Here is a 12,501-nt window from a genome sequence, read left to right on the forward strand (position 1 = left end):
CTTCCGTTGACCACATGCCTGCTGCCATCACAAGTTACCGGACGGCGACTGCTACCTTCCCCTATCCCTCCGCAGTAAGCAACCAAGCTCCTCTCGCCCCGCCGCGCTCGCGCTGGCTGACTCCGCGTGCCAGGCTTCGGTCAATCGGTCAGTGCTACCAGCGGCTCTCAAACTTTTCCGCCCAACGGCGGCTGGAACAGGTGGCGCCTTCGCTCAGAGTCGCGATACTTTCAAGAGAGACTATACAGGCCAGACCGTTGCACCTACATAGTGCGCTGACTTTTGCGCAACTTATAGAACAAGGATGGGGAACGTGCCTGTGAGGGGTCTCAGCTCGATCGGGCCGGTGGTGAGCACATGGCGCGTGCTCAAAAAGTGCAAATTCGCGTCATAGACTTTACATGTATAAATCGGCTTGCAAAATTGGGCGAAAATGGCTAAATCTGCCCGACACGGGTCCGGTCCCCGTGCAGTATCTCGGTAACCGTAGGTCCGATCGGCATGGGGAACACAGTATCGTAAATGAGGATCGAACGGGCTATCGAATGGTGAGCGGTGCAGGGATGTCACGCGCCACGTGCACCCGTGAGGGCACTTATGCTTGAAAAATTGACGTTTCGGACGGATTTTGGACTTAATGCTAATTTCGGGTGACTGTCAGACGGAGCGGGTTCAAACAACGTCTGTTGGCAAGAGAAATTTACCGCCTCTCAAGGAAAATTTGTGAAAAGATAATTGATCAAAAACAATGTGGAACAAATCGCTGGAGAAAATGGTATTTGTTCATGACTTACTTAACTACACGGGTTTTGCTGCATAACCTGATACGTTTGACCATTAAAAATGGCATCGTTGGAAAGATCATTCAATTTGGTCCAAGATCCAATCATCGCTTTTGCAAGACGAGCAACAGTATTCTTAAAAATATAAAAAAAATTTAAACCTCTACATGGCAATTCATCTATGGCTCTCATTTTTCAATAACCTACGTCAACCTATGCTATAAAATACACTTGGCAAGTTCTATAGTAGACGTATGGTTATCAGACACGAGCACCTCGATGCGATGGATGTTTTTTCCCAAACCAAAATGCTTAGCCGTCAAAAGACAACCGACCGAAATGGATACATGACCCACGGACACAAGACCAACCAAACGCCCATCGATCGAAAATACCCTTTATTCGCGTTGCGGAGCAAGCGGGTCACCCTAGCGGGCCCCATCCACCCGGGGAGCCCGGGCCCCATCCACAGGGGACTGGTCCTCGTCCACACGAGGGCCCGGGCTCCGTCCACCCGGGTCTCCGGGCCCCGTCCACCCGGGGCTCCGGGGCCCGCCCATCAGAGGGCCCGGGCCCCGTCCACCCGAGGGCCAGGGCCCCGTCCACCCGAGGACCCGGGCTCCGTCCACCCGGGGCTCCGTGGCCCATCCACCAGGGGCCCGGGTCCCGTTCTCCCAGGGACCCGGGCCCCGTTCTTCCGGGGGCCCGGGCCCCGTCCACCCGGGGCCCGGGCCCCATCCACCCGAGGGTCCGGGCCCCGTTCTCCCGGGGGCCCGGGCTCCGTCCACCCGGGGCTCCGGGGCCCGTCCACCAGGGGCCCGGGCCCCATCCACCCGGGGGCCCCGGGCCCCATCCACCCAGGAGGCCCGAACCCATCCAACGGGGGGCCCGGACCCCATCCACCGGGGCCCGGGCCCTATCCACCCGGGGGCCCGGACCCATCCAAGGGGGCCCGGGTTCCATCCACCCAGGGGGCCCGGGCCCGTTCTTCCGGGGGCCTGGACCCCATCCACCCGGGGCCCGGGCCCCGTCCACCTGGGGCCCCAGGCCGACCCCTCACCCGTGGTGTCCCAGTAGGCATTTCTCGAAGCGGGCTCGTCCGATTAGATTAGGACCTCTCCCCCTCTCTCTCTCTCTCTCTCTCTCTCTCTCTCGAGCGGGCCCCCGACAGAAATTTCGGGGGGGTCAGCTGACCCTCTGACCCCCCCCTGGCTGCGCCACTGCCCATGGGTATGTTGGTTAGTTGTACGGGGACCCGCAGTTGCTACTGTACAGCGACCCTGAGTAAATTGTCCCAGCACCCTCACAGGGAACAACGAAAAGCTGTCAGAGGGCACGCACAGAAAACCTCAGCTGCTCTTGTACACGGACCGACAGTCGATATCAATGTTATCGGTCGTTACTGGACAGGACAGACGGCTAGAGTTAGGGTTCGTGGACACTTCCTAGAGTATTATGACTCTGATTTGGGGTGTATTTTATACCACATGTCGTCAAATGATTCCCGGAATCATACACCGTGTGGGATTAAAATACACCCTCAAGATCCGATTACTCCCTGAAGTGACACCTAAAAGGGGTGTTTTTTGAAGCGTACCAAAAACGCGCAGTTTCCAGGAGTCAGATTACACCCGGAATCAGACTTTTCAGACACTTCCTAGAGTATTATGACTCTGATTTGGGGTGTATTTTATACCACATGTCGTCAAATGATTCCCGGAATCATACACCGTGTGGGATCAAAATACACCCTCAAGATCCGATTACTCCCTGAAGTGACACCTAAAAGGGGTGTTTTTTGAAGCGTACCAAAAACGCGCAGTTTCCAGGAGTCAGATTACACCCGGAATCAGACACTTCAGACACTTCCTAGAGTATTATGACTCTGATTTGGGGTGTATTTTTATTCCATAAGGCGTATGATTCCGGGAATCATTTGACGACCTACGGTGTTAAAATACACCCTCAACCAGTGTCATAATACCCTAGAAAGTGTCTGATTCCGGGTGTAATCGGACTCCAGAAAACTGCGCGTTTTTGGTACGCTTCAAAAAACACCCCTTTTAGGTGTCATTATTTTTTTCAGTGTATGAACACACACCTATGTAGCTTGTACTGTCCAAATGCTTAACTTCAAACTCAGAGGGCATTTAAGTTAATTCTAGTATCCAAAAAGAAAAACATAAAATAAATCTTTCAAGTCTATAAATCAGTAAATAATCATGTCGTGTGTTTCTTTAAAAACATGCACAATCAAAAGGGAGAATAACTCGTATTTGGAAGAATTTCGGGTACGCATCTGCATCACAGTGCTCCATTGATGATATACCTACAAAACAAACGTCATTGAGCGATAGATTAATAATTGTATATTTCTGTATATTCGATTTAATGTATAATTCTGCGTACTCTTACCCTCCTGAACAGTGCGTCCTCTTAGCGTACATGCAATTCGCGCACAAAACAACCCCGAAACGTTGTGCAAAACTTCGCAAACAGAATATTGCACTGCACAGTATTTCCCCAGATAACCTCACAAGTTTCCCACAACAATCGCGGAAATGTACCTTATCTGAACTGCCAAGTATCAACATTATTGTACCATACCATAATACTATCATAACGCTCGAAAATAATATTCATCGCCTTAAACTCAACAGCGTCGCCGCTCAACGCCCACGTTCCGTTGGTGACAAGCACGCACTGGCGGCTTCATGTCACTTCATGAACTCGACAAACCCGCGTTGCTAAGCAACCGAAACAGCTGATGCGTACTCTTATCGCCCGCGTACTCTTACCCGCCCTTACCCTATTCGTACTCGTAGTACGTGTCAACCGCCTCTGACAGCTTCGTAACATGTTACGAAGTCACCAAAACTACTTAGTAAATGTTCAAATGGTTGCTAAATTCGAATTCAGCTCCAAAAACTAGCCTAGAAACATGTAAAACTCGAAAAAGTGACCCGAGGTCACCCGAGGTCACCAAAGGTCAATGACCTGACCTGACCTTCAGGTGACCTTGACACACACGGGAGTAACATCAAATCACATGTTTGAACGTTTGAAACCACGAAAAGCTTGCAAACACGCGGCTAGTGCGAGCCGACATACGCGAAATCGCGATTCCGGCCAAACATGGTCTCGGAAAAGAGGTCACAGGTCAAAGGTCATTTGGGTCAGGGTCATGAAATTTTCAGGGTAGGTGTAAAATTGATCAATGCGAGGGTACTGAAAGTTTCGTCGCGATCGGCCGCTTTTTACGCGAGTTATTCGCGAAAAACCATGGGGGGGGTCCATCCGACCCCCCCCCCCCTACACATGCGAGGGTTAAAGTGAGTTATAGTTCTTACCTTTTTCTCACATAATGAGATGTAAATAGGCCATTATGTGTAAGCAAGCATTTAGAATGTATTGCGAAATATCCTGCATAGGTTCAATATCAGTTTAGGAACCAGAGAACCATTTTCAGTGGATCCGGGCGGCGCTGGGATTAAATTGGCGCTAAACTGGGATTAAAGTGGCGCGTTCGGCCACGCTGTGGGCCGGTCCGCTGTCACCGACAGGTTGGGTCGGCTGGTCCGCCGTGTCGGCCCGTCACCGGTCGGCTGGTGCGCCGTCGGCCCGTCGCCGGTCGGCTGATCCTGGGCTGGTGCGCCGTCGGCCCGTCACTGGTCGGCTGGTCCTGGGCTGGTCCCGTCGCCGGCTGCCCGCCGCCAGTTGAGTGTGAGCACTGCCGGTGAGCGGAGCGGGCGGGACAGGGTTCGGGACCGGTGTATCTGGACACGACACGGCGGATCGCAGCGGCACGGGCGCCAGCCGCGCGGCGGGACCGGCCGACCGGAGTGTCTCCACAAACCGACCGGGCCCGACCGGAGTGTCTCCACAAACCGACCGGCCGACCGGAGTGTCTCCACAAACCGACCGGCCGACCGGAGTGTCTCCACAAACCGACCGGCCGACCGGAGTGTCTCCACAAACCGACCGACCGGGCCCGACCGGAGTGTCTCCACAAACCGCGCGGCGGCGCGGGGGCGGCGCTCGATGATGTGCGGAGCCGCCGCACAGTAGCGCTTGACGCGGTGTGACGCGGTGTGACGCGCTGCGCCGGCCGGGGTCGGACGGTGGCGGATACCGGTGAGCCCGTGCTGCAGGGGACGCCGTGTCTGGCTAGCCGCGCAGGCGGGTGGTGGTGGGTGGAGACGGAGATATCCGCCGAGTGCCGCCACTCAGCGGACGGCTGTGACCGGACGTTCCCGCGCCGGACTGGCGGTGTCGGTGTGACCTGGTCTCGGTGACGGCTGGCCCGGGCCGGCCGCGCCGACCCGCCCATGATGGCGCCCATGGAGCCGGCCGCCACGGTGTACCACAACTCGGCCGGAGCCCTGTTCAGCTCCTGGGAGAAGGGCCGCCTGCAGGCCAAACAGCAGGTGAGCGGTCGGACCGGCGCTGCCGCCCCCCCCCCCCAACGCCGCCCCACTCACCGCCGGCCCCCCAATGCCGCCCCACTCACCGCCGGCCCCCCAACGCCGCCCCACTCACCGCCGACCCCCCCCCCCAACGCCGCCCACTCACCGGGGTCCCAACGCCACCGCCGGTCCCCAACGCCGCCCCACTCACCGCCGGCCCCACCCCCCAACGCCGCCCCACTCACCGAGGTCCCGCCTGGGCCACCGCAGCCATGGGTCAGATCTGCTCCAATATCGTCCCTCAAATCAGACCTGTCCCATTATCATCCCCCAGGTTAGACATGTCCCCGCTCAGGTCAGACCTGTTCGAATATCACCCCTCAGGTCAGAGCTGTAAGAGAGCCTCAGGTCAGAGCCGGCTGCGAAGGCCAGCTGCTAGTGGTGCGGTGCAGGTGGCGCCTCCGTGGTGCGGGGTATGGGTCTGAGGGCCGCCGCCCCCCCCCCCCCCCCGGGGGCGCAGCCGAGCTCCGTGGCTCGCTGGGAGGTGAGTCGGTGAGTCCTCCCAGGGATGACTCACCGCGCCGCGGCCCGGTGAGCGGCCCGGGAGGCGAGTCGCTGAGTCCTCCCAGGGATGACTCTCCACGCCGCGGCCCGGCCGCGCAGTCTCACACTCTCGCAGCATTACCTGCGGTCAGATCAATGTGGTAGTGGCTGGACGACATCGTTTACTACAGAGAACAAACGGGGCTCAAACACTGCGCTCTGGCCATCTTTACATTTATCTATATCGCATTGACATATTTGCTGAGGATACAATATTATGTGCAAATTATGTGCAAAACCTCTCAATGCATTTTATCACTAAAAGGTTCAGTCAAAGGACTATATTCTTATATCGAGCTTGCTACCCCGCCATGTTGAACCCGCTCCTTAGTTAAATCCTAACGCAATCCATAATATTTTCAATATGCCTATTTCTTTGATACTCATCTGTTTCCGAAGGAGCACCGGTTAGACGGACTCCATTTTCCACCGTCCGACACTCGCGATCGAGTATGAACACCTGCTCACCATTGAACGGTGGCACGAGTGGTAACCGGACAAAAAGTCAAAAGGAATAAAGTCAAAAGACAAATAGTCAAAAGACAAAAAGTCAAATGCAAAAAGTCAAACAGGATAAAAGTCAAAAAGATAAAAGTCAAAACGGATAAAAGTCAAAAGACAAAAAGTCAAAAGCAAAAAGTCAAAATGTGCAAAAGTCAAAAACGCAAAAAGTCAAATGACAAAAAGTCAAAAATGCAAAAAGTCAAAAGCAAAAAGTCAAAACGTGTAAAAGTCAAAAGACAAAAAGTCAAAAATGCAAAAAGTCAAAAGGATAAAAGTCAAAACGGAAAAAAGTCAAAAGACAAAAAGTCAAAACGTGTAAAAGTCAAAAGATAAAAAAGTCAAATGGAAAAAAGTCAAAAGACAAAAAGTCAAAACCAAAAAGTCAAAACGGATAAAAGTCAAAATACAAAAAGTCAAAAAATGAAAAAAGTATAAAATAGAAAAGTCGAAGTCAAAGTCTGAAATAAAAAGTCAAAAGGATAAAAGTCGAAGCATCGATCTTTTCATCTTTTGAAAAATATTATACAGCGCAACGTACCCTACCCACTGAAGTTGTAAGGAACATGTGAGTACGCGAGGGATTCTGACAGGTACCGGGGTCCGCAGCAGCGGGGCAGGGACGCTGGCTGCGGTGGTGGGGCCCACGCTCACATAATACGCGTTGAGCGCTTCCGGCGTGCACGCTGGCGCAGCAGCAGTGGCACTCTTCCCCGCCCCGATCACCGGCCGCAGCACTGTCCACATCCTCGCCGCTCCTGCCTCACGCAGCTGGTCAGCATAGTATGCCGCGTGGTCACGTCTGATGGCCGCTCGACACTGCCGGTTCACCACCGTATAGGGCTCGGCGCGCGGGCCGAGCAGTGCGCGCCGCCGCGCCAGCAGCGCTCGCGTGGCGTCCGTGGTGCGCGGAGCACGTCGGGCGGCGGCAGCCCCTCCCCCATGGGAGCGAGTGAAAAGCAGTGCCTCCTCTAAGCAGTTTTGACTGGGGGGCCCGATCACGGGCAATGACTAAGGTAACCCCTACCAAAAACGTCTAAGACTAAAAAATGACTAAGGCACCCCTCAGTGACCAGTTTGGAGGATGACTGCGGGGGCTGCAGCTCCCGCAGTTAACATGTTAGAGGAGGCATGGGTGTCGTTTTGTATAGGCATGGTAGGGCCCGAGCCCTACCAATAATTTTGGAAATTTAACATTATGCCTATGGCGTTGCGTGGAAAGAATCGCTTTGAATTGGCAAAAATTTACATTAGAGCCCTACCAATAATTTTTGGAAAGTGTTGCCCCTGAGAGGAGGCCCTGGTGAAAAGCCAAAACCTCAAAATAAAAAAATACCATGTGATTAACGCTTAAATGACGTCAATGGACTTAAAGTAAAAAATACAAAAGACGAGATAATTTCAAAATTTTGAGTTGCAATTTTTGTCCCCTCAACTTTCAACCTACCCCATCAACTTTTCAAACGTTCCCGGGTCACCACTGCCCCATCGTGCAATTCCAGTGCTATGGCAAAGTTTTATCTGAAAGTTTAAACGTGCCCGATAGACTGGACGCGGTCCCCTCCGTCCACTCACGCTCTCTGGTCTCTGTACGGTCATCGCTGACTGGTCCAGCATCCAACGCGCTGGGTTTATAGAAATTTGGTTAAAAGAAATGAACATATTTTAATGAACGAATCCATTAAGTAATAAAATGAACATGATTCACAGGTTATTATTACATGTGGGAGCACTGGCGCTGGAACTTTCTCAATGTTGGAGCCGGGCTCGAGGCAGTTTGAACTCATTTCTTTCCATGCAACGCCATAGGGTTAATTACGAGCGAACGGTGTCTTATGGTTTTTTAGATACCTATATGACTTTTTACTTTTGACTTTTTCTTATTTGACTTTCCATTTGATTTTTATTATTTTGACTTTTTTGCCGTTTTTCACTTTTTGTCTTTTTACTTTTCGCGTTTTTTGACTTTTTGCCATTTGACTTTTTGCTTTTAACTTTTTGCGTTTTTGACTTTTCGCCATTTTGACTTTTTGCCATTTGACTTTTTTGCTTTTGACTTTTTTCGTTTTTGACTTTTCGCCATTTTGACTTTTTGCCATTTGACTTTTTGCTTTTGACTTTTTGCGTTTTTGACTTTTTGCCATTTTGACTTTTCGCCATTTGACTTTTTGCTTTTGACTTTTTGCGTTTTTGACTTTTCGCCATTTTGACTTTTTGCCATTTGACTTTTTGCATTTTTGACTTTTGGACGTTTTGACTTTTTGCCATTTGACTTTTTGTCTTTTGACTTTTATCCGTTTTGACTTTTATCCATTTGACTTTTTTCCATTTGACTTTTATCCATTTTGACTTTTTGCATTTGACTTTTTGTCTTTTGACATTTTGTCTTTTGACTTTTTGTCCTGGAATCGGCACGAGTTCCCGCAGCCAGTCGATTCTGGGCGGCGCTGCTCGGGTAAACGGGTACGGCTCAGGTGTACTGTGGCCGGGTACACGGGTACGGCTCAGGTCCTGTGGCCGCGGCGGGTACACGGGTACAGCTCAGGTACTGTGGCGGGTACACGGGTACAGCTCAGGTCCTGTGTCCGGGTACACGAGTACGGCTCAGGTCCTGTGGCGGGTACACGGGTACGGCTCAGGTCCTGTGGCCGGGTACACGGGTACGGCTCAGGTCCTGTGGCGGGTACACGGGTACGGCTCAGGTCCTGTGGCGGGTACACGGGTACGGCTCAGGTCCTGTGGCGGGTACACGGGTACGGCTCAGGTCCTGTGTCCGGGTGCACGGGCACGGCTCAGGTCCTGTGTCGGGTACACGGGTACGGCTCAGGTCCTGTGGCGGGTACACGGGTACGGCTCAGGTCCTGTGGCGGGTACACGGGTACGGCTCAGGTCCTGTGTCCGGGTGCACGGGTACGGCTCAGGTACTATCCTGTGGCCGGGTACACGGGTACGGCTCAGGTCCTGTGTCCGGGTGCACGGGCACGGCTCAGGTCCTGTGTCGGGTACACGGGTACGGCTCAGGTCCTGTGTCCGGGTGCACGGGCACGGCTCAGGTCCTGTGGCGGGTACACGGGTACGGCTCAGGTCCTGTGGCGGGTACACGGGTACGGCTCAGGTCCTGTGGCCGGTACACGGGTACGACTCAGGTACTGTTGTGGCCGGGTACACGGGTACGGCTCAGGTCCTGTGGCCGGGTACACGGGTACGGCTCAGGTCCTGTGGCCGGGTACACGGGTACGGCTCAGGTCCTTTGTCCGGGTGCACGGGTACGGCTCAGGTACTGTCCTGTGGCCGGGTACACGGGTACGGCTCGGGTCCTGTGGCCGGTACAGGGTACGGCTCAGGTACTGTTGTGGCCGGGTACACGGGTACGGCTCAGGTCCTGTGGCCGGGTACACGGGTACGGCTCAGGTCCTGTGTCCGGGTGCACGGGTACGGCTCAGGTACTGTCCTGTGGCCGGGTACACGGGTACGGCTCAGGTCCTGTGTCCGGGTGCACGGGCACGGCTCAGGTCCTGTGTCGGGTACACGGGTACGGCTCAGGTCCTGTGTCCGGGTGCACGGGCACGGCTCAGGTCCTGTGGCGGGTACACGGGTACGGCTCAGGTCCTGTGGCGGGTACACGGGTACGGCTCAGGTCCTGTGGCCGGTACACGGGTACGGCTCAGGTACTGTTGTGGCCGGGTACACGGGTACGGCTCAGGTCCTGTGGCCGGGTACACGGGTACGGCTCAGGTCCTGTGTCCGGGTGCACGGGTACGGCTCAGGTACTGTCCTGTGGCCGGGTGCACGGGTACGGCTCAGGTCCTGTGGCCGCGGACGGTGACACCGCGGACCGGTGCCGTGTCACCACCGCGCCGTCCGGTTCTCCGATCTGCGGCCGCGTCACCAACCGCGGCCGGTCGGATTACTGTATACCTACATAACAGTGGTCGTTTGGTTAGACCCCGGGAGACTGTAGGATCCGCAGACCACAACTTTGGTTAACGAGATGGAGGTGCATGAAATTATTTCATTGGTGCCTTGTTGATTCATGGCTCTTTCTGTCCTTATTTATTTAATTTGACCCAATTTCATTCGCATCTCCCTAGATACCAAATGATATTCAGGCATTTATCTATTGCCAAATTCCTCTTAGCGTAGGTATTATAATCAGTAACGACGGAACACCTTCAAATAAGGGGGCACCGCCGACTTTTGGTCCCATTCTTTCCATGCAACGCCCACAGGGCTTATGTTAAAATGCCAAAATCAAAGGGGGCACGGTGCCTCGGTGCCCTCCCCGTTCCGCCGTCTATGATTATAATCGCCTGAAATAACTGTGATATATGTAGTGGTATGTATGTAGTACCACACAGCCTGAAGCTGATGGGACACTGCTGCCAGCTGTAGTAGCGAAGGAGCGGCCACCTGACCTCTTCCCAGGAGCACGGCACGGCCTCGGCTGCGGCAGCTGAGCAGAGGCAGAGTCACGGAGGTGGAGGCAGAGTCACGGAGGCCCGCGAAGGCGGGGGCTGGCCATGGGTTCTTTGCCTATCGGCGGGTGCTGTCCCACTCGGCACGCCCCCCGGCCGGCTGTACCGGAGTCCCCCCTCCCCGCCGGAGCCGGGTTAGCTCCGTGACCGCGGGGTTAGCCGCGTCTGAAGGTCGCCGACTGCTCCGACAAGCGCCGAGGAGAGATAAAACACGGGAGGGACGCTGCGTGGGCTGGAGAGCATACATGGGATGGAACCGAGCCCACGGAGAACATACAAGGGATGGAACCGAGCACTGGAGAACATACATGGGATGGAACCGAGCCCTGGAGAACATACATGGGATGGAACCGAGCCCACGGAACACTCCGGGATCGCAGAACACATACGGGACGGAGTCGACAGAATCCGCGCGAGTCTGGGAAACACACGGGAGGGATGGCCGACGGAACCTGCAAGGGGGGGGGGGAAGCCAACAGGACCTGCCAGGATCTGAAAGAATATACGGGATGGAACCGACGGAACCTGCCGTCCAGTCTGTCCGTCTGTCTGGCAGCCTATATCAGTCTGTCTGTCAGCCTGTCAGTTTGTCTGTCAGCCAGTTTGTCTGTCCGTCTGTCTGCCAGTCAGTTTGTCTGTCCGTCTGTCTGGTAGTCTGTCGGGCAGCCTGTTGCCGCGCCCGGCGCCGCTGACCGGCCGGTATGACCGGTGAATAGTGAAAGTGCTGCCCTCGCAGACCGGTGCGTGCAGCTCATCGGCCGGCTCCCGGCTCGGCGGCAGCCTGCACCTCCGGCCGGCCGCCGCCCGCCGACCTCAGCCATCAGCGCCATTAGCGAAACCGTCCTGTCGACCACAGGGAATCTAAAGCGAATACCGAACAGGCATGACATGAGTCATGAAGCAACCCCAAGACATCTGTGTCATATCGTGCGATGATTTACGCGGGCCATTAGATGCTCGTGATTTGTTTGGTTTGTGATGAGGCAAGGAGACGGCGGGCCGACTGTGCACCTGTCGCTCTCCGCTGAGCGGCGGCGCTCTCTCCGCGTCGTGTCGGCATTTTCTGCCGTCACCGCCGTCCCTCCGATGATCGGCGATTGTCGCACCTGTCGCCGCGCGCGTCTGGTCACGCCAATTTCGCCTGCCGACGTTTCACTCTGTGTGTCACGCGCTTCTATGTGCGTTTTCCAATTGTCTCCGCAGCGCCACCATTGTGTCCCACGCGCAAAGACAGACAGACAGACAGACAGACAGACAGACAGACGGCCGCGCGTAGGCCCGTGGCTACCTCGCTGTCCGCCCCGCGCAGAGAAAGTGCCGCCGCCGCCTCATCGGAGGACGTTTTGCAAGCAGCCGACGTGACTGGGTTGCCGGTTTGCGCCGTTTGGACGGAGGGACCTCCGGGTCTGCCGCCGGCGCCCGGAGGGACGCCTGTCAGGCTGTCAGCTCCGTCAGCTCCTACCCCCGTGTGGGCAGTCTCGGCCGCGCTGCTGTATCAGGTGTCGGCTCCGCTGCAGTGTCAGAGGGGACCTGTCGGCCCCTTGGGGAGTGGCGGCTCCACTGCAGTGTCAGAGGGGACCTGTCGGCTCCACTGCAGTATCAGAGGGGACCTGTCGGCCCCTGGGGGAGTGTCGAGGGGACCTTTCGGCCCCTGGGGGAGTGTCAGAGGGGACCTGTCGGCCCCGCTGCAGTATCCGAGGGGACCTGTCGGCCCCTGGGGGAGTGGCGGCTCCA

The 12,501-nt window shown here is 55.4% G+C and overlaps 1 protein-coding gene across 1 annotated transcript in view; it reads left to right on the forward strand.

The window, feature by feature from the left end:
* The first annotated feature begins 4,823 nt into the window (after window positions 1-4,823).
* Window positions 4,824-12,501, forward strand: part of LOC122378499 (rho GTPase-activating protein 33-like) — a 162,572-nt gene continuing 154,894 nt past the window's right edge. Inside the window, exon 1 of the mRNA XM_043359610.1 lies at window positions 4,824-5,209. Coding sequence (XP_043215545.1) covers window positions 5,111-5,209 — 99 coding nt within the window. The 5' untranslated portion in view covers window positions 4,824-5,110. The remainder of the gene's footprint in view (window positions 5,210-12,501) is intronic.

Source organism: Amphibalanus amphitrite, unplaced genomic scaffold, assembly GCF_019059575.1.
Source record: "Amphibalanus amphitrite isolate SeventyFive unplaced genomic scaffold, NRLGWU_Aamphi_draft 000060F_arrow, whole genome shotgun sequence".
Classification (NCBI taxonomy): domain Eukaryota; kingdom Metazoa; phylum Arthropoda; class Thecostraca; order Balanomorpha; family Balanidae; genus Amphibalanus; species Amphibalanus amphitrite.